The sequence below is a fragment of the Tetranychus urticae genome, chromosome 2 (genome assembly GCF_039701765.1).
Source record: "Tetranychus urticae isolate SD_2017Ah chromosome 2, NJAU_TeUrti_SD_1.0, whole genome shotgun sequence".
NCBI lineage: Eukaryota > Metazoa > Arthropoda > Arachnida > Trombidiformes > Tetranychidae > Tetranychus > Tetranychus urticae.
In genome coordinates, this window is record NC_142959.1 from 13,817,203 (window position 1) to 13,839,911 (window position 22,709).

Consider the following 22,709-nt stretch of genomic DNA (forward strand, 5'->3'; position numbering starts at 1 on the left):
AAGCTGAACAAGTCAAGAGTATGAAAGCTTGACTCGAATCAATGTCATCAAATCATGTGCTTCAACTAAGACATTTCAAGAACCAAATTCATTGAGATATTATTTTTTCAAATCTCAACATAACGAAAAAATAGACTTTTTGATGTCAACAAAAAAATATCTTTCATTTTCACAAATATTTCAAACAAATACAAAAATGTAAATCTGTTGTAGGTTAATCATTGAAATACAAGTTGTTAAAGTAATCAAGGAAATGTTATTAAAAATATGTATGCAATAGTCGCTGAATAAAAGCTATGTTATATGCTAATATTAAAGCTAATAGTAAAGCATATAAAATAGCTTACACTGGTTGAAATAATGTTTCTCATGAACTCAGTTTTTCTCTCTTTTTGTTTTCTCGAGAATTAACCATTTTATATCCTTTATTCCCATGAGCCTTCGTTTAGTTATTCAGATATTTTGAGAATTTGAATTCCTTCTCCGGTGATTATAACAAAGTGATTGGATCTAAATTATAAAGCAAAAAGAAAAGAAGAGTTTAGTCAAAAGGAATTGAAATAAGGGAATGAAAATAAATTATTTGCTCTTCTGATCCCTTTCTTGCCACCATAAGAGTAACAAAATATTTTATATGTTTGGAGTGTGAAAAATATAGAACTGAGTCAAGATGATTTCAGATGATAATTAAGATACAGAATGATGATTATAAATCTGGCAAGGAATTGACTAACTTGAATGTGAGGATTGCTGCCGATGAAATGTCAGCCACAGAGATTAGATGAGATGAAACAGGATTGATTGTTATATCTTTACAATCAGCATCAATTGAATAGTTCCACAGTTTAAGTCGCTGGTCAATTGAGCATGTGATAAGTGATACATCATTGATAATTGACACAACTGGATTAAGGGTGAAATAAGAAGGAAAAAAATGAAAAGAATATTAATGAATAAGAAGATTGAAGGTGAATCAGACACTTATTGATTAAAATGAATAAAGATGTTGAAACTATTTTCAACTCTTTTTTTTCTTCCTCTGCATTACCTGAAATTTGTGAGCTATGGATATAATTTAATTTCTTTTGAGTTATTAGATTAACAAGGTTACCATCCAATTTGATTAGGGTTGCAGTTAATATTGTATCATCTCCGGTGGATAAAATTAACCAAACATTATCTAAAGTGAAAAGAGGAGACAATTTTATTTGAAAAAGAGTGAAAATGATGAGGATTTAATGTGAATGGATAATTACCATGGATTTGTCTTGAACTTATGCAATTAATTCCCGATTGATGAGCTAATTGCTCATATATCTTGATAAAGGTTGGATTCGGGGAAATGTTTAAACCTTTCATTTGGGATTCAAGAGATGAATCTTGAATCATTAATTGGTTATTAATATTCCATAGGTGAAGATAACCATCCGTTGATCCGGTTATAAATGTTTCATTAATACGATTAACTACTAATGGGCAGTAATTGGAAACTGCAACTTCACCAATAAAATTAATTTCATTGGCAGCTAATGAAAAGAGTTTTAAATTTGAATCTGAACACGCAACAGTTATCATGTAAATGTCTTCATTTGCTTGCCATTTATCAATGTTGATTGATAAATATCGAGATTTTGGATCATTGGTTATTTCAAGATCTTTCCAGGATTTACGTTTCCCTGTGTTTCCATTAGGATCGAGAAAATTGTTGGCTACTTGAGAGATTATCAGTCGATCCAACCTTTTCCTTAATAACCAAACAATTAATTGTGATTGACCACCACCAGATACTATTAATAAACTGCCATCTTTGTTTTGTATGGATGAAACAGCTCGAACGGCAGAAATGTGTCCTTTACAACAATCTTTGACTTGCAAAGTGCCAGTAATTGTATTGAATTCACTTATTAATATGTTGTTGTCTTCACCTCCAGTGACAATTAAACCAACAGGTTCGACGTAATCAATCAAGCAACAACAATTGATTCTGTTAGAATGAAATTCTTGTTTAATAAATGGTCCACAAGCTTGGTAAGCAGAAACGGAATGAGAAACGAAATGTAATTCCGATTGTTTGGTGAAACAAAAATTGAACCGATTATCAATTTTGTTGAAATTCCATAGGCGATGTCCACCTCCACAGTCAATTGTGCAGAGAATTGATTGATCACTTTGCTGCCAAACAATGAGGTTTGTAGATGAGAATCCTATTAAAAATAGATTTCCATAATTATCGAATAATATTCGCTCGATCCAGTCAAAGTCAGTTCCTTGAAATAAAAAGTAAATAAAATTAGGTTGTTGGAATAAATTGCAATTTTGAAATTCATGATTACATACTTAACGGGAAAAGGCGAAGTTTAGTCAGGGATGAGCCATTCCATAGATATTCATAGACTTTCCCTTCTCTTCCACATGAATAGAGTAGATCAGATGATGGACGAAATTTAATATCATTAACACCATTAGAACTGTGAACATTTGCTAAACATTGCCGTGCTTCAGTTTTCTCTCCATTAAATACTGATAAATGTCCATTAGCGTCTCCAGCAATTAGACAATTGTCAACATAAAGAGCACACGAAATCCAACGATGTCTAGATGGGGGTATTTGATAACAGTCTATTAGTTGGTCATTTCTCCATAATTTGATTTCACCTTTGGGTCCTGATGTTAATAGCATATTTTTATCAACAATAAGACATGTGAAAATTTTTCCATTATGAGCTTGAAATGAATATTGTTCCTGCATAGATGAACCTTCAAGTACCTTAACAAGACCTGTTTTGCTGGCGCAATAAATAAAGTTACCATCATCGATGCTTGTGATACAATAGGATTCGAAATCTTTGCCAAGATAAACTTTAGAGCCTTGGGTAATTTGATTATCAATGTGAATTAATTTTGAGCAAAATCCATCGTTGGAGACACACACCAATGAAATTTGAGATGAATCTAATTTGATGTAGTTGATTGATTTCGGGTAGGTTGAATTGAATTTGAACTGGTAACGATTAGGTTTGGTAAGTTTATCTTTTAATGACACGACACGGATACTTGAATCGCTGGAGCCAATATAAATTACTTGTCGTTCTCGAGACGCAGCAAGACACCAAAGAGATGCATCTTCACGATTTGATTTGAATAATAATTTACCCGAGTCTGATGACCACAAACATATTTCATCATTTTCACCGCAGCTAAACAAATAACCACTTAGAGTTATTAACGACCAGATTCTTGCAGTATGGGAAAATAAACGATGACACAAAGTGAATTGTCCAGAAGACCAGGAATCTGATGAATTTAGCAAAGCACAATTGTGTTGCCAAATGTGTATACTGCGATCATCCGAAGCAGTAAACAGCTTTTTAGAGTTATAATCGTATTCTAGGGCAAAAATAGCGCCATCGTGACCCTCTAAAGTATCAATAATTTTGGTTGATTCACCAATCAAGCACCAAATCAAGGTTTGTTTGAAAACTGTCCCAGAGGCAATCAAAGCATTTTCAGTGGAGTCGATCGAAATTATTAAAGCTGAATAGAGGATACATTGAACAGAAGAGGAAACTTTTCTTGTGATTTGCTTGCTTCTCAGGTCAAAAATGATGATTGAGTTAGATGATAATATTGCAAAAACTTTGTCGTGTTTCAATCTAACAGTCATGATCCAATCTTTAAAATAAATTGCTTCTTGGATTATATCTGTAAATTAAAAAGATTAAGACATTAGAAATACCAGATTGAGCGTTAAAATATAATTTTAAATCATAAGTTACCTAATTTTAAACGATTTGGCGTATGAGAGTTAGTTAAGTTAAAAACTGAGAGGAAACGATTGCCATTAACTGTCACAATCAGTCCATCATCGGTAGATGAAGTTTTTATTCCGTGAATGGATGACGAACAATTCAACCATTTAACTAAAATGGGTTTCCTATTATCGGGCCATTCTTTCAACGACCAAACTTCGAGCTTATTTCCAGATCCTTAACAGTAAAAAAATTCAATGGTATATCAATTAGAATGAAAATTTTAACGGCTTACCTGCGAAAAGATAGTCCTTATGGACATTTAAAGCAGTTACTGGTGTCCAGCAATCGATATTGTTCACTTTTTGGGAAACCTCCATAACACCAAAATTGTAAAATCACGTAAAAAAGTTAACAAAAATTCTATTAATTTTACAAAGAGCTCAAAATGATGAATCAAATCTCATTCTAAAAAGACATAAGGTTGAACATTAGTCGAAATTTTCTGACAGTCTAAAATCGGGGTAACAATTAACCATGAAAATATAATAATATAATCCAGTGAATTTCGTAAATTGATGGATCAAACGGTCATTTGAACATGGTTGGGAAACTTTGTTTACTATCTGGATGTCACGTGGTTCACAACTACACATGTTTCTTAACATCTGAAAAGATCTAGGGATGAACATGTGTTTCTAATGATTTTGATGCTTTTTAAGAATAAGAAGATTCAGTTATATTTATATTTCTCAAAGTAAATCTGTAAATTTGGCCTTATGGTGAGTTAATTGTATTTAATTTTAATTCCATAACTTATCTGATTTTGTGTTCATTTTCTCTTTCTTTTGAAGCGGTTGTCAAGAACGTTAGTTTGGTTATTTCATCATGGACGGACTCAAGTTGTTAGAAATCTATTTCCAAAGCATAATACACTTTCACCAATCCAGTCGGTACAATTGAGAAGATCATTCTCAAATGGTAGTGCTAATGACGATGATAAAATCACTGAAGATCTAAATAATGACAGATATGTGAAAAAATGGTTGGCAACAAAAGTATTCGAACATCAAACCATTGATGACTTCAAACCTTTTCTCAAGAATAAAGAAGAGCTGGAAAAGATGGAGTGGATATTACAAGAGTATGAAATCATCAAATACGATACAAGTTTATGTCCTTCCTATCTACCAACTGAAAGAGTCAAAGAAATGGTGGAAATGTCAACTACACAAAAGCTACATTCGTATTTTCACTTTCTCTACAACCGAGAGAATCGCAAGAATGCTGCAAGACTGAGAAAGATTGAAAACAGGACTGAAACAGCGAAAGCACTGAGATTTGCTCATGATAATGACATAAAATTGGAAATGGGTATTAGTTATGACCAAGAAACAGGAAAACCCATTTATGGTAAATGGAGAAACAGTTGCTTCATCGACTTGGGTAAAAAACATGAATATACAGCTTTTCTTCCTCAAAACATTGCTGCAAGTCAATTTGGTCAAAAGCTGATTATTGATTTCTCTTACGAAAACTGCATGCATACTCAAGAAAAGAAAAGCCTGGTTAAACAATTATGTTTTGGTTATCAAAAAATACGAGAGTCCGAAGATCCGTTTGACCTGTGGTTTTGTGGCTTAAATCCTAAAGAAAAGACTCATTCGTATTTAGATGAAGTTTTAGGTTGGAATCGCAACGCTATTTTCACAAATAGTTTCATCCACCGAACGGAAAGATCGTACCTAGATCTATTTCCTAAGGAAAAATTGGTTTACCTCTGTCCAGATTCATCTGTTGATTTACACAAATTTGATGATGAGGCTATTTACATAGTCGGTGGTTTGGTTGATAAACGCGTTATTAAGCCTGTTTCCTTAGCCAAATGTAAAAAAGAAGGGTTAAAAACTGCTCGTTTACCATTAGACCAACACTTATCAATGATAGGTAACAAAATATTAACTTTGGACCAAGTTTTGTGTATTCTGGTGCGTTTAAAAGAAGGCGTACCCATGAAGGAAGCGCTAGAAGAATCAGTTCCTATTCGAAAAATAAAGACTCCGGAACAAGTTGAACACGAAAGAAATAGACGATTACTTAAATTGACATTACAAAGAAAGCATAAAAATACATATCTGTAGATTAAAAATTAATCATCAGCTAAATAACCACTTAAGCTTACTTCATCAAGAACATAGAACCAATGTAACTTCGGCTATTGTTAGATGTAAATTTTTATATAACTGGATTCGACCATATTTATCCTCTGTTGACATTTTAATGTATAAAGTTTGTTTTGAATTAAAATACAATCAAAATTGTCCTTTGGATATATTCAAAAATCGCTCTAGTCAAGTGTCTCCCTCTAATTTTCTGTTTCCATTTGACAAGAGATTTTCATGAAAATAAGCAACAAACAAATATTTCACTATCCATCATTCTCAAATTTTGAATCTCTTTTATTTTCTACCTGGTTAATTAGTTTATTTTTTACATTTGTAATTTACTCATTCAAATCATTTGATACCATATTTCAATCAATTAGAAAAATTTCAAAATGGCATTAAAAATAGAAACCCGTTCAATTGAGGAAGCTTTGGCTCCATTAGTTCTTGAGGTAAGTCTTTTAAGTCTTGTTAGTATTTTTTTTATTTTTAGATTTCTAATATTTCATTATATTTTTATCTATCTTAGGTTACTACACTGGTGAACAATCAAGAAAAAAGGAAAGGTGGGAGATCAAAGAGACCACAAGTTTTAGTTGCCACAGTTGAAAAATCGATTCAGAATTTCATCAGTATTGGTGAAGAAATTGCCCGTGAAAATGATGACATACAAGAAGAGATGAATAAGTGCATAGAAAAAGTTCGTGAGGCTGGACAAAATATGTGTGAAGCTTCTCGTGATTTTGCAGATGATCCCTTTTCGTCAGCTAAAAGGAGCAAAATGGTCCAAAACGCAAGAAATCTACTTTTTCGTGTCGCTGAACTTATAATTCTGGCTGACAGTGTAGACGTCAAAAATTTATTAAAATCTTTGGAAGCCGTTGAAGGTGATTTGAACAACGTTGCCAACGCTAACAGTCATGATGAGTTGATCGAGAACTTCAATAAGTTTGGCTTGAATGCCAATAATTTATTCTATCATGCTGCTAAAAGACAAAATGAGCTAAAAGATTCTAAATTGCGTGATGATCTTGGTGCTGCTAGGGCTGTCCTCAAGAAAAACAGTATGATGCTTTTAACAGCTTCTAAGGTGTTTGTTCGTCATCCTGAACTGTCTGCTGCTAAAGAGAATCGTGATTTCATATTTAGACAAGTTTGTGAAGCTGTGAACACTGTGAGAGATGTTGCCAAAGGTAATAAACCCAAAGGCATTGGCGATTCCTATGATTTCCCTGGAGAAATGGCTTCAGCTTTAGACGACTTTGATGAAAGAATCATGATGGAACCATTGACGTACAATGAATCTACGACTCGACCAGACCTGGAAGCACAATTGGAAAGAATCATTAGTGGTGCAGCTTTGATGGCAGACTCTTCATGCACTCGCGATATTAGGAAGGAAAGAATTGTTGTCGAATGCAATGCTGTCCGTCAAGCTCTTCAAGATCTTTTATCAGAATATTTCGCCAATGTTGGATCGAAAGAGCCTTCTGAAAACTTGGAAAGAGCGGTTGAGCGGATGACCATTAAAACTAAAGATTTACGACGACAATTGAGACAGGCAGTCATTGACCATGTATCAGATTCTTTCCTGGAAACCAATGTTCCTCTTCTCGTTTTGGATGAAGCAGCTAGACGTGGTGACGAGGCCGAAGTTGAGCTTTACCAAAAAATGTTTGATGAACATGCTAAAAAATTGGTGGAGGTTGCTAGCCTTGCATGTAGCATGTCTAATAACGAAGAAGGTGTTCGTATGGTGCGATATGCAGCCCTTCAAATCAACAACTTATGCCCTCAAGTTATTAATGCTGCCAAAATCTTAGCAGCTCGGCCGAAATCAAAAGTTGCTATTGAAAATATGGATGCCTTTAAAAATCTATGGGAAACTCAAGTTCGTATTTTAACTGAAGCTGTTGACGACATCACCACAATTGATGATTTCCTAGCTGTTTCCGAAAGTCATATTCTAGAAGATTTTAAAGAATGTGTTTCGGCTCTCAATGAACATGATGGAGATAAACTCGATCGTATGGCTGGAGCTATAAGAGGACGTGCTGCTCGAGTTTGTAATGTCGTCTCTGCTGAAATGGATAATTATGAACCCAACGAGTATACTGAAAGAGTTATGAATGCTGTATTTGAATTGAGAAATAGAATAATGCCTGCTTTTGCCAGTAAAGTGGAAAAGGCTGTTGAATTATTATCCAATAATCGATTAAAAGAATTGGATGATAACCAGTTTATTGACGCCTCTAGGATGGTTTATGATGGAGTGAAAGAAATTAGACGAGCTGTTCACTTTGATCGAGTAATTGATGACTTGGACTCTGAAACTGAAATTGAGTATGAAGACAATACTTGTGAGACTCGAAGTAAATCAAGCGTTGTCACTGATTTTGATGAATATCCTGAAATCAGTGGTTTGACCAATACAAGAGAAGCCTATAGGATGATACCTGAAGAAGAAAAACAAAAGATTGCCGCACAATTTGAGACATTTAGGACCGAAAAAGTAAGATTTGATCGAGAAGTGGCAAAATGGGACGAAAAGGGAAATGACATTGTTGTTATTGCTAAAAAAATGTGTTTCATCATGATTGAAATGACTGAATTCACTCGAGGTAAAGGTCCGCTAAAAACAACAATGGATGTCATCAGTAAAGCTAAAGAGATTTCCGAGTTAGGAACAACATTGGATAAACTAGCAGGTCAAATTGCTGAACAATGTCCTGAATCAGATACTAAGAAAGATTTACTTGCTTATCTCAAGAGAATTGAACTTTACTGTCAACAATTAAATATTACCTCAAAAGTAAAGGCCGATGTTCAAAACATATCAGGAAATCTAATTGTATCAGGGGTAAGTCAGACTTTTTATTTAAATTTAAAGAAAAGATTTCTCTTAATAATTATTTTTACTTTATTCAACAGTTGGACAGCGCAACATCCCTCATCCAGGCAGCCAAAAACTTGATGAATGCAGTGGTTCTCACTGTTAAAGCTTCTTATGTCGCGTCAACAAAATATACCCGAGGTGGAATCATAAGTTCACCAATCGTTGTTTGGAAGATGCGAGCTCCGGAAAAGAAACCTTTGGTTCGTAAAGAAAAGCCAGAAGAGGCCAGGGCTAAAGTTCGAAAAGGCTCAACCAAAAGAACTGATTCCCCCTTAAAAGCATTGAGCCAATTTCAAACAGATGACTTTTAAAGCCTTCGAGTAAAAATATTATCATACCTAAACGCTATGTGCATTCAACTCCAATCCATTTTAATATTTTTTATCAAAACATGAGAGCCTTTTCTTCATAATCTACCTAATCATTTGCATTCTGAAAAATCTCAACCTTTTGGTTACAACTGGCATTTATTACTTGTAAAAAATTATTTTACGAAAGAACACAATTTTTAAAGTTATAATTTATACAATCGACATTTATGTATTTATCAGCTTGTACAACTCCATTTTACAGGAGCTGCTAATCAAAAAATATCATGAATCTGACTTTTTGATAATCAAAAATTTCGTTAAATGCATTTAGCGGAGTGAAAAAGTTTGGACAGCAACTAACAAATTGAATAACTTTTTTTATTAAAAACAATGATTTGATTTCGTACTGAATCAAATTCACATTTTTTGCTGAAGCAATCCATCCCTAAACTGATACAATTATTTCAATAAACAATTAAACAGGGAAACAAAATCATAATTTATCCGAATCTTTTGGTCAATTGAATGGTTTGATTTGGCTGTGTTTGTACCAAAAACAAAATGATGGCTCAATAATGATGGCGGGTTTTGAAGTTGATTTTCAATTTTGGTTAACATTGATTCATTAGGTAAGGCTGATGATGATGATGATAGATACATTTAATAGTCAAGTTAATCATGGATAAAGATAATAATAAATTAAGAAGTAGAATGATTAGTTGAAATATTAACACAAAGTAGTTTTGATATTTTCTTATTTATATGCGTTAGTTTGGGCTTTTTTATCGCAATTTTATTACAATCTTTTCAATTAGTATTCCAATTTGTTTGGTTTAATTACCCTGCTTTTTTACTGGTTAATTAACCATTTCGGTGTTTTATTGAGAAAAAACAACAGGTTATAATGTAACCAGCAGATGTCGCTAGTTGAAGTAGGTACAAATTGTTTTGGTTTGTATTTGTATTTTGTTTTGTATTCAAAGGTGAATATAATTCATCTTATTCAATATTGAATTTGAAAATTCAGTTAATTCCATTATTAGCTTGATTGCTATTGTTTATTGGTTTTGTTGTAGCATTTATTAAATTGTTATTATTTTAGTTTATATCTTTGTTAATGGTGTTGCTTCAATGTTTTATTAAAGATGAGTTGGATCTGCTGGAGGATGGTGATGCTGATGATCATTTGGGTTATTACTGTTATTATTACTGGTTGATGATCGATTAGACCGGATGCCATTACATAATCGTGATTTTAATGCACTCGAACTAAACAGTCCATGATGATTTTTCCTTGGTTTATCATTAACTGGATCATCATCTGAACAACAAGAGAAATTAATAATTCCTTGAGAAGCTTCAGGAGTAAATGATATAAACTCGTGAACATCTTTATTACGATTAATAAGCTCAACATTATTTCCATCATCACCATCATAATCATCATAATCATCTTCATCGTTATCCTCATTTTGATCATGATTTAAGCCAACTCTATCATCATCATCAGTCATAATAATGTTTGTTTCTGTAGTGTTTTGGTGGTAAAGTAGATTAACAAGAGTAACTGCCTCACTATCATGATCAATTAGCTGTTGCTGTTGTTGGGAACAATTTGTAATACACTTGTTACCATTTTGATGTGAAAAACTATTTATATCCATTGAATGAGCACTTTCATTGACACTTGCAGTAACACTTTGACCGGTTACCAAAAGTCTCTGGGTAAGATTCATTGACGGTGAATCCGATAAATGATCAACGTAAACACCTTGGCATGAAGAACCAAGATTACAACCAAATGAGCTTCCCTGATGAGCAATCTCAGTCTCTCCTCCTACTCTCGAACCTCCGCTTGGGTCACCATTCAGTTTACCTGAACATCCACTGCCACTGCAGCCAGGAACACAAGCATTGCCCGCAACTCCTAGACCGGCACCAGTTGTACCCTTAGTTGAGCCTCGAGTTGTCTTTGGGAAAACTGAATTTTCAACATGTAAAGCTGCATTTACATCTTTACCTGCAGCACAAGTAAAAGCTTTGGCAAAACTTTTCTTAAAATTGTCACTCAGAAAAGCGTACAAAATTGGATTTACCGCTGAATTGGCGTACGAGAGGCAACCTGCGAGTAACAATATGGATACACAAAGATCTGAGTGACGGACGTTGGGCTTTTGAAAGGTTATATAAACCTGTCCTATCCAATAGGGAAGCCAACAGCCAACGTAAACGGTAATCACTGTGAGTACCAAGTAGGTCACCTTACGATGGGAGCGTTTTTTTTCCTTTGATTTGTTTTTGGGTCCAACGGTTCGTAATTTACAGATGACCAGAAAATAGAATAAAAAGATGAGGATAAAAGGTATAAAAAATCCAAGGGTAAAAGAGTAAAGGGTGAAAGCCTTCTGACCGTTCATGTATTCATTTTCAGGGAAAACAATGTTACAGGATAAAGTGTTCTTTGGTTCATGGGAAAGGACGTTGGCGTACATGAAAATGGGAACCATTAGGAGAGCTGAAACTGTCCAAACGGTGAGGCAAATAAATTTGGCAATAAATGGTGTTCGATATCGTGGTGACGATATTGGATGGCAAACGGCAATGTAACGATCAGCGGACATAACGGTCAATAAAAGGGAAGAAGTAAATTGGTTAATTGAGGTTGTTATCATGTAAATTTGACACATTAATCGACCAAAAGGCCAAGATTTATATTTAACAGTGGCTATCAGAAAGGGTAAACCTATGAGAAACATTTCATCGGCCAGGGCAAGATTAAAGATGTACATGTTGGTCACTGTTTGCATCTTGGAGAAGCGTAGAACCACATAGATGACCAAAGTGTTGCCACAAAGTCCAACCAGGCAAACAATGCCGTACAAAATTTTGGTAAACTCAAGTACCAAGGCTGAATAACTACCAATGAAGGCATCTTCAGTGAAAATTGGTAAAGTTGAATTAGTACAATTTAAATATAAAGATTCTAATGAAGTTGAATTGAGGGTCGAAGCTGGATTAAAGGTTAAAGAGTTGGACAGCGAAGAAGGTAAAGACGGAGACGATGACCCGTAAGAGGAAGTAGTTAAAGAGGGCGAAGAAGGAAAAGACAAGGAGAGCGGTGAAGATGAGGTGGAAACCGAAGAAGCAAGTGACGATGTAGATGAAGTTAAAGGCAAGCCTGAGTTGTCATAGGCTTGGCTTATGTTGCCCATTAGATGATCGGCCATTGAGGTTAACCCAAGCTGAAGCATACAATTGTTTACCCAACTCAAATTGTTGTAACCATTGAGACCTGGTTCAAGTATGTTACCAATTGGATCGGCCATGATTTCACATTAAACACAATTAACAACAACAATAACAATAATGGTAAAAGTAATGGTATCGATGGTGGCACTGATGATAAAGTCTAATCAAGCTCATTGTTTGGTGTCTTTTGGGTTTAAACCCAAAAGTATTTCAATATTTTTCAACAAATTACACAAAATGTTTATCAGCTTCAGAATATATTGCCCTTTATAATCGCATTTCCAGATATATTTCAATTTTCGTCAATTTTATCATCAACTTGTCCCTTGGTCAACTCATAGTTCAACATTTTTCTATCCATTTATCATTGAATCAACAAGTTGCTTGAAAATTAATATCCTTTGGTAGTCCAGTTGCAACCTACAATGAAAAGAGACAAAAAATTATTTGTAGTTTATCACATTAACTTGAACCTGTGGAGGTGAAAGTGTAACTTGAAAAGTAAAGGTGAAAATGTTTCTTTTTCCTGTTCATGAAAAGTTGCTTTTTCTTGACCAGATGAAGCTAAAAATGCATTGAAAATGGCAACAATGAGAAACAAGAAAGGTCAAGGATACAAAATGTGTTGACAATCAATGGACTGTTTTTTGTCAATTTTCATGTTTGTTCATTGTGATTGAGCAGCTTTTATTGAAAGCGATAACAAGAGAGGAAACAAAACTACAATAATTTAGATAATCTTGTGAATTGAGGAAAACAATAAGAGCTCATTCCATTGAATAATAATGATAATAACACTGAAAGTTTGAATAAGATGAAAAGGAATGTCATTAACCTAATAAAGACACTTAAGGTTCGCTTTTACTTCTGTATTATTTTATTGATCAACAGCAAAAAAATATGATTCTTTTAGTATTACTTGCTATTCATGTACAAAATGTATGATTATTTCATTACATCTTTGTTTTTTATTAACACTTTTATGATTATTGTGATTAAAATAACAGAAGGTGCAGAAGAAGAAAAAAAACACTAAGAAATTGGATGAAAAAAGAAGAAAAATATTGTTCAAAGCATCATTTCACTGAATAGAGTTGAGCTGAATTACGAGCAATATTAATTTTCTTTCTTTATTGTATTACTAAGTTATTTACAAAAGACCACAGAAAAATAATGATGATTATGATAATAATCCAAGTAAAATGTTTCAGAGTTGATGGTAAATTATGATTAGCATTATCATTTAGACAAATATTCATTATACAGGGCGAGTCAGCTTTTTTTTAAGATTCATTTGTTAGGCTGACATTATTTGTGAATAAAAGTAGATCAGTTATGAATATTAAATAATTTGGATGATTTAAAGCAAGCTTTAATGGCTCAGTAATCAATTTCAATATTTACATCACAAGTCTAAATGAGTTCTGCCATGATCAACGGATTTGCTTGAAAAATGCTTTTGTTTGCTTTAATTGATTACATTCAATTCTAGCCCCAAAATTCAAATTTAAATTTACCAATATTGAGCTTCATATCTTGTTCTGAAAATATCAAATCATTTTGATGAATTCAGAGCGAAAGTTGTGTAAATGAAGAGCAAATTGAATGAAAAGGTTTTGCATTTAACGATTTTGTAAAGTCAATCATTTTTATAGATTCAATCGCCTTCGCTCTTCATTCCATGCATTCAACGAAAACGTCGTCAAGTGATTATCGTTGGAATATCGTCAAATTTTCTAGAAATGTGCACAAACGTTGAACCTTTTATTAAATTGCTTCGTATTTTCCATTAGCATGGTAAAGTTAATTGTCGAGATAATGTGAATAACATAACTTATGACATTAGTTATAATCTTTTCTTTACTTTAATATAAAATTTTTCATTCTCCTCATAGGCTTCTGTTATCATTGTAATGGTAGAGTTTTGATAACAATGCTAACTGTGACGATATTAAAAGTTCTTGAGGGCATTTCATGTCTCTTTGTCTTCCTCATCTTCATTATCATCATGATATCCAAACTTTTAACCCAAAAAAAAACCAAAAATTTGATTCTCCTTTTTAAATTGTAATTGTTTTCTTTTTCGTCTCTTTTCAGATAATTTTATACTTTTTCCCTGTTTTATCTTCTCATGTTGACATTGACGTTTAAAAACTTGCAACAACAATAAACAATGATAACCATTATTTATTGTAATAGAAATTTTTAAAATGGAAAATGTTTCGAGGTAAAAACCTATTAAACGCAACTTTTTGAATTACAGGGAGAGCAACATAATGTCGAGTTAAAAAAACTAATAACATGACAAGAATAATAATGGCAAGAGATAAATATATTTTAACTAGAAAATGAACATTTTTTTATATTTTGTGCTATTTTCAGTTCTCTTTCCTCTTTCTAGATTTTGTTGATTTAGACTTGAAAATTATAAATAAAAAATAAAAATAAAAATTCCGCCCAAAGCAGAATCAATATCTTACGCCAACAACATCAAAGCAGCAAATGCATTGGATTGACTCGAATTAAAATTTGCTGAAATTCGACGAAAACTTCAGACTAAAGACTTTAGATATTTTCTGAAACTTCATTGAAAACTTCAGAAAAAGTCTAAACTCTTTAGTCGGTTGAACTTTCCATTCACAACTGAAATCAAGAGTTAATTTTGTTGATTTGGGTTTTAAAGAAACTAAACAAATTTCGTTTCTTGACTAACATTGGACGAATAATGATCGACGATTGTTTACGACTTTCAAATCTATTGATGGTTGATGAGTTAGGCTCGCTGAAACAGTCTTGATTTTCAGCATGCAAGTTGAGTCTTGAAAACGATCTGTTTTTTACGAAAAATTTCATGTTCTACCAATCAATTTTTGTCCAACTTTGACAGAATCACGAAAAGGTTTTACAAAAGTAGACGGTTGCTTCATTGGAAATCAGTTAAAAGATAAAGTGGACCTCGAAAACATGAAAAGACTCCAGACACAATTCTGTTCGATTTTCTGTCGATTGAACCATTTTCCTCTTTACATTGTTGACATTCAATGATCCTATTTAGGTTATCAACAAATTGAGATTTCACTGTTTACATTTACTTTTTGCTCAAGTTCACTTGGAATCTTTGAAGAAGTAAAAAAGAAGTGAAAAAAAGCGAAAAATCACATCAACAGTTAACACTAAACCAACAAAAAAATATCATGTTCATTAACACTGCCACTGCAAATGAAGAGTGAAAAAAACGAAGGTGAAAAAACAGCGAAACCTGTAATTGGATTTTCCTTTTTTCACCTTATTTCTATTAAAATTAAAACTCGCCCATTTTGTCATCATAAAACATTCAACAGATGAAACTGAACAATATTACCTTTTACTTTTTACTTTCCCTGAAGAGGCCAAAAGATTTGAATTAAACATGAATCGAGTAAAGAGAGAGAGAGAAAAAGAGTCGAAAAAAGGTAAAAATCATCTTCTCATTTCATGTAAAATAACCAAGATTTTCCCCTCAAAACCATTTCCCATGAGCAAAGGATGAACATGAACATTATCACAATAAGAAAATTGAGAAAAGAAGAGAAAAGTTTCATTCCATGGAAACTTCAGATTCTCTCATCTTGACTAAATTAATAAACATGTTGAGTTGAATTTTCAATCAAATTATATTCCAACGTGTCAATCTCGACAATAAAAATGATCAATTCTAATGAATTTTTCACTTTTCAAGGTAAGAAAACTTTTCTTCTGAGTTTCTCAAATTTGCCATTCATGGAAAGAGTTTTGTCACCAGAATAAAGGTTATCGAGAAGAAAACATTTTCTCTGATTAACTTGAAACTTAATGAATAAATTATTTGACATTTTTTTCTTTCCACTGTTTGTCATCTTTAAATCATTTTAGCTGATCATCTTTTCAATGTTTCAGTGTTTCCATTCACTTTGTTTCTCGCAATTGTTTGAACATTTCATTTGATTATTGTCAAACCAGTTAATGAATAAACTAAACACAAGTTGAACTGAAACGAAGTATTAGCCAAGAAAAAAAAGACAATCACACAAAACAAATAAAGGTATTTCTAACAATATCAACGAGTTTTCCTCGAAATTTCAACCTTTTCTTTCATTTCATTTTCTTAACGAACCTCTACTTTTCACTTTGCCTTATTAGATGTTGTGATACATTTTGTGTACTTTTGGTACGATTGTTTTGACAGTTGATTGGTTGACACTTTTGTCTTGTTGTATCACAAGATGAGTGAATCAATTGCTCAGAAGCTGGGGACAGAAACACGGTAACAAACAAACAAATCTGTCATCATTTCAATTCGTTGAGCAAGTAAATAGAGAAAAGAAGGAAATCTTTTCTTCTTCTCTCAATTCCTTTGCATTAGTAAAATTAAATGTAAGATTTGTGTTTACTTCATTTTAACTTTATTGGATTGATATTTTGACACCTTTTACATTGTTCAATTTAATGGTTATAAGCACATTCAACATTGTTTCATTTTCATATTCAACTTTCATTCCTTCACTTTTAATTCAACTCTCAAGTTTTGATTAAAATTTCATAAGCTTTACGAGATTAAAAAAAGGAATCTTTCAGAGTTTTCCAGATGAAAAGACATTTCCAAATTGATTCATCAATTTTGGGTAAAGAATTTCAAAAATTACAGATTTTTCCATCAAAACATTTAATGTGCTTTCAAAATGGTTGTTATAGCTTTCAAATCGAAACTTTCAACATTATAAACTTTTTCGAATAAATTTTTAGTCCATTTTCTTTTGAAAGCAACAGATTTTGGAAAAGGTTTGTTTTCAATCTTTCAAGGTTCATATTACTTTGGAAATGCCCGGAAACTTGAAGTTTAGTCTGAAATTTTACTGTCAATTTCCGATGAAAATTTCTCTTGATTGTGAGCTTTTCCAAATGATTGATAAATGCGAAAGATAAAAGATCGAAAAGTTGCTGTTTTCCTTTACTCTGTCAATGAACCATTCATTTACTTGTAATAGTAGGCTTTAGTGGAATCAAAGAATTGAAGGAAAAATGAGAAAAAAACAAACATGATCCTCGAAAGTAACAATACTTATGAACTCGGGTTAAAATCCAATGGAATTTTACTCAAGGAAAATCACACTGAATCATGATATGATTTCTTTGGTCTCACAACTATAACTTAGCTCTTCATGTTAAGAAATAAAGATTTTATTATTACATTTCTTAGTTATTTAGCCAATACGGAAAGTGATTGAAACCATTTCTTCAATAATATCACCAATAAAGTGATAATTTTATATCAGCTTTTCAAATATTTCATCATATTTCATCGTTTTAAATAAATTGAAATTCATCAATGATGGCTAGTTTTGCTGACTAATTTTTACTCAATCTTTTATTTTCAAGAATTGGTGAAGCCATTTCAGAAATTTCATTTCTTGAATTTCCAAAGATTCAACTGTTCTTTTGCAAGTCCCAATCACAATCGAGGTTTCATTCGCCCTAAAATTTGGATATTCGTTTATTTGATCTCTTAGACTTCGCCTAGTGAAATCATTTCTACAGTCCGATCAGAAGCTGTTTTACCATCATTTCACGCTTAACTTTTGGTAAAAAATTTTAGTCAAGCGATTTCATTGAAAAAAGTGAAAAGATAATCAATGATCATTTCAATTTCCTTGAAATTTTTTTCTCGAAGTGGAGAAATAGAGTTCGAACTTTTTTCACCAAACTCAATTTTCCAAAAGATTAAACTTTAAATTTCCTTCAGTATGATCTTCATTGAGTTCATTAATTTTTCAAATTGAAATCAACTAATCTTTGGATTGATTGATCAACTTTGTAATCTGAAAATACTTACAGAAGCAAAACTCTGTTCACTTTTTTAAACTGCAGTCTTTTCAAAATTCAAATTTCCGTAACTTTTCATTTCATGAACGATTCTCAAATTAACAAATTCACTTTAATCAAAGTATAGTCTTGTATGTTCAGTGAATGTGAAATTAGCTAAAAGAGATTGAGATTTTTTCACGGCAAAGTTGGTGAAACTGAATAAGATGAAGCAATTGTCTGTTGAAAAAGGTTAACATTGTTCCGAAGTGGTTCCAAGTTTTTGCTCTTCTAATGGTCAAACAGCTCAAAACTAATTATGATTAACCATTATTATACTGATAATGTAAGCGTATGTTTTGTGTTACCTTTTCCATTGTACTTGTTCACAACCAATTCTCCAGGATAACCGTTTCAATTATCCATTCATGATTAAAATGATGCTCTCCTTTTGTTCTGCCTTGTTTTCTTGTTCCAATGAAAACCTTGGAAATGAACAAAAAAGCTTTTGCTTAGCTTCACTTTCACCTTTCATTATGATGACTTTCATTACAACAACCATTATTATTACCACTCCAGAGTTGGTATCTGTTATTATTATCTTTATTAAATGAGAAGGGTACGAATAGAGAAGAAAACCTGACGATTCCGAGTTTTACAAAGTTCACGTTGCAACTCCCATGATGATCTTTTTCACTCTACAAACTTATCATGTTACAACGAGTTTCATGGTTTCGTCACTTTACTCTGTAGGTTTTGTTGAGAAGAGAAGCGAAACGAGAATAAAAAACTTTTTTTCTTCCTCAAATGAATTTCTGTTCTTTTTCGTTTTAATGAGTTTTACAATTTTTCTTCGGATAAAAGGGAATTTAAATTTTTTCCTCTTTTCTCGACTACTTTTCAATAGTAAATTTGAATATTGATTACACCTTTTTTCTCGTCTCTGCTCAACTGCAGCTCATAATTTTTTAGAAACTTCATTAATTGATTTATCTGTTATCAAGTTTACTTAAGCAACTCTTTATTTACCAGTCTAAATGAAGAGAAGCAAAAGATGTTAACTTTTCAGGGATAACAAGAGACTGGGATATAATGGGTTCAATGATTGTAACATGGCTTGTTGAAAGAATGCTGAATGAAAGTTTCAAAAGAGATATTGAATAAGCTCAAACGATGGTTCGATTCATTCAGATTGGGATAAGATGGGAGTTTCGTGCATTATTCAAAGCCATTTTATTATCTCAATCAGCCATAATTAGCTTTATGATACAGCCATGGATCAGATAATAATTGTTAAATGAACAAGCTGAGCCCCGATCATGACTGATCGTAAATTTCTTTTCACTGAATACAAAAAATCCAATCCACATTTAAAGACTCAAATTATTGATGAAAAACCATTGCCAATGAGAAAAAATAAAATAAAATTTGCTTCAACAGTTGAGACAACATATTTTTAACTCTTTACTCGAAAAATGGTTTTACATATCCTTTTAATTTAACAATAAACCAAAAATCAACCTGAACAACCAAAAAAGTTTTTCCCCCAAAGTCAATGGTAAAAGATACGGATTCTGCATTTTTTCCCCTACCCTGTTTGAACGGTAATTTCTCAGGTACCTGAATTCCGATGAAGTTCAGACTATTTTTCGTGGATGTAGTTTAATCATGGCTTTCAGACTGTGAAAAAATTTTCTTTAGAATCCTTTTAGTTTGGCCACAATCTTTACGCAAAAATTTCATGTTTTGACTTTATATATGGTATAGATTGTTTTCACTGTTTTCTATGCAGCTCGATTCAGCCATTTTCAATTTTATTTTGATTGTCTGACGTTTTTCAAACGGCTTGGATAGTTCTGTCTCTGATCCAAGCTTTTGAAACGACGTGTTCTTGAAATAGCTGTCAACAAATTTGTCTTCCCTTGATCTTGAACTTAGCCTTAATCTAAATAAAACCCTTTCTATCTGTGATCACGCTCACACGAAAAAGGATTCCTCAACACATGAAAATTGCCCAAATAAACATCTTGAGACGATACATACGCGAATATGAGGAAACAGCCAAGGCAGACGCGACTAAAGATTCGAGAAATGCATTAGTAGTCCAACCAGATTCCGCAATCAAAAAAATGGAATAAGGTTTAGAAGGACAGAAGAAACAAATAATAAACTAGGAAATGAAACGCTGTGAAATGCATAATCTTAATTTGTTAACAAAGGACAATGTTTGCTCCAGACTGCACAAATTCGACTGATCCAGGCTGAGGATTCGTCCCAGATTTTTCACTACACTCTGTTACAGTGAAATCGCATTAAATTCATATTGTTTCAAGGAAGAAAACCTTTTCTTTAGAAATGAAAAAGTTAAGCTGTTTAGCGATTGAGCTTAGCCTAATCTGCTTTCGGAATGAATTTAAGATTAGGAATAAAAGGAAAGTTAAATTTAGGAATGGGTTAGTCTATTTTGACCATAGTTGAAGTGAATTTGAATAGTTTTGCAACCTTTGTTTGAAATGAATATTTCAAGTGAAATTCAGCCAGTGAAATATCGAAGGGTTTTAGATTCTGAAAAAAATTTGATTATCAAGTTGTATGAAGAAGGAAAAAGAATCGGTGACATGTTGGACCTAAAGTCGGCTACAGTGCATAAGTGTTGTTCAAACATACCGGGCGTTTTTTTTTCATTTTACGCCTTCATGCAGGCATAACTCACGAACGGTTAGTGCTACAGACTTCATACTTGAACCATAAGCTTATCTAGGTTGCACAACGATAAGTTTAAGTGCTCAAGGTTATTCAAGGTCAATTCTTTATTTGACCTCTAATTGAAATTGAAAGGTCATTTTCTAAAATCGCAAACCTTTTCTGACCCGATAGTGTTAGTTACACGTTCATTACTTATACCATTGGAAAGATGGAATGAATTTTTCCTGATCAACTGAATGTTAAGGGATCACCCATATCCTTCAGCCAGTATGAGTTATGAACATGTAACCAACACTATCGGGTCAAAAAAATTGCGATTTCAGAAAATGACCTTTCAATGTCAATTAGAGGTCAAATAAAGAATTGACCTTGAATAACCTTGAGCACTTGAATGTATCGTTGTGCAATCTGGATAAGCTTATGGTTCAAGTATGAAGTCTGTAGCACTAACCGTTCGTGAGTTATGCCTGCATGAAGGCGTAAAATGAAAAAAAACGCCCGGTATAAAAAATTTGGAAATATCAAAAGATTCTTATTTTATTCTTTGATTTTGACCCGCTGACAAAACTTAAGTTTCATTTCTTTGTTGATCTCATCAAAATGTTATCCGGAACATCAGCCATAATTGCCAATATTCCCCTTGCTTTTCCATTTCATGTAATGAATGTGATTAAGCAAGCTGCATCTTTTGCAGTTAAAGCTAGGTTCGGTTCATCTACTCGAATCGACAGCTTCATCTTGCAACTCCATTCAAGGGTGACAATTTTGTTTTTAATCCTAGCCATCGTTAATTTTCGTTTGCATGGAAGCCCAATCGAATGTCAAAATTTTGACACACCTGCAGCTGAGGTACGAAATAATTGTTGGACGGAACGCGCGTTCTCCATCATACCGGGCGTTTTTATTTCATTTCACGCCTGTATGCATGCATAACTCACGAACGATTAGTGCTACAGACTTCAGACGGGAACCATAAGCTTATCTAGATTGCACAAAGATAAATTTAAGGGCTCAAGGTTATTCAAGGTCAATTCTTTATTTGACCTCTAATTGACATTGAAACATGGGTGATCCCTTAACATTCAGTTGATCAGGAAAATTTCATTCCATCTTTCCAATGGTATAAGTAATGAACGTGTAACTAACACTATCGGGTCAGAAAAGGTTTGCGATTTTAGAAAATGACCTTTCAATTTCAATTAGAGGTCAAATAAAGAATTGACCTTGAATAACCTTGAGCACTTAAACTTATCGTTGTGCAACCTAGATAAGCTTATGGTGCAAGTCTGAAGTCTGTAGCCCTAACTGTTCGTGAGTTATGCATGCATGAAGGCGTAAAATGAAAAAAACGCCCGGTACTAGGTGTCAAAGTCAATAGTGAAACTATTGACAGGTTTATTAGTCCACGATGGGAACGTATTTTGAAATATTTTTCCGTCTATACTATAGAAAAATGTGTAAGTTTTGTTTGGCATTACTTTGATTCGACTCGGAACTGCTATGCCTTTTACATCTCGTGTTGGAAATAATTATCCTAAATGAATTTCTTGCTGCAAAATTTTTATTACTCGGTTTGCAATATATGCAGAACTCTGGTAATTTTGCGTATGATCCATTGATGGTTTTTGTACTTAGCTACGTAAAACAGAAACATCAAAGAGACGAATCACTTTCTTTTTCAGGGATTTTCATTAGCACAATCTGTAAACGATCACAGCGACAATTACGTCAACTTTTGAGAGGTTATATCATGTAACTGATAATAATACTTAACATTGAAATCAATCATTGAATTTGAAAAATTTCAAACGAATCC

General features: G+C 32.9%; 4 protein-coding genes across 4 annotated transcripts; 2 read left to right on the top strand and 2 right to left on the bottom strand.

Annotated features, from left to right (window-relative positions):
- Nucleotides 1–145: 145 nt before the first annotated feature.
- LOC107364059 (tRNA (34-2'-O)-methyltransferase regulator WDR6) lies at nucleotides 146–4,395 on the bottom strand. Its single transcript, XM_015931354.3, has 7 exons — nucleotides 4,045–4,395; nucleotides 3,777–3,986; nucleotides 2,338–3,702; nucleotides 1,257–2,267; nucleotides 1,049–1,180; nucleotides 735–903; nucleotides 146–510 (listed from the first exon to the last, which is right to left on the bottom strand). The coding sequence occupies exons 1-7, from the start codon at nucleotides 4,127–4,129 to the stop codon at nucleotides 450–452; spliced, it is 3,033 nt and encodes a 1,010-aa protein (XP_015786840.2). The 5' UTR covers nucleotides 4,130–4,395; the 3' UTR covers nucleotides 146–449.
- Nucleotides 4,396–4,422: 27 nt separating this feature from the next.
- Nucleotides 4,423–6,091, top strand: LOC107364088 (tRNA methyltransferase 10 homolog C). The gene is made up of 2 exons (XM_015931396.3): nucleotides 4,423–4,531; nucleotides 4,604–6,091. Exons 1-2 carry the CDS (start codon nucleotides 4,529–4,531, stop codon nucleotides 5,888–5,890), a joined length of 1,290 nt encoding a protein of 429 aa, XP_015786882.2. The 5' UTR covers nucleotides 4,423–4,528; the 3' UTR covers nucleotides 5,891–6,091.
- Nucleotides 6,092–6,173: 82 nt separating this feature from the next.
- Nucleotides 6,174–9,559, top strand: LOC107364064 (catenin alpha). The gene is made up of 3 exons (XM_015931367.3): nucleotides 6,174–6,366; nucleotides 6,444–8,774; nucleotides 8,846–9,559. The coding sequence occupies exons 1-3, from the start codon at nucleotides 6,307–6,309 to the stop codon at nucleotides 9,119–9,121; spliced, it is 2,667 nt and encodes an 888-aa protein (XP_015786853.1). The 5' UTR covers nucleotides 6,174–6,306; the 3' UTR covers nucleotides 9,122–9,559.
- LOC107364074 (uncharacterized) lies at nucleotides 9,479–12,447 on the bottom strand. The gene has a single exon (XM_025162306.2). It carries the CDS (start codon nucleotides 12,445–12,447, stop codon nucleotides 10,261–10,263), a length of 2,187 nt encoding a protein of 728 aa, XP_025018074.2. The 3' UTR covers nucleotides 9,479–10,260.
- Nucleotides 12,448–22,709: the final 10,262 nt, after the last annotated feature.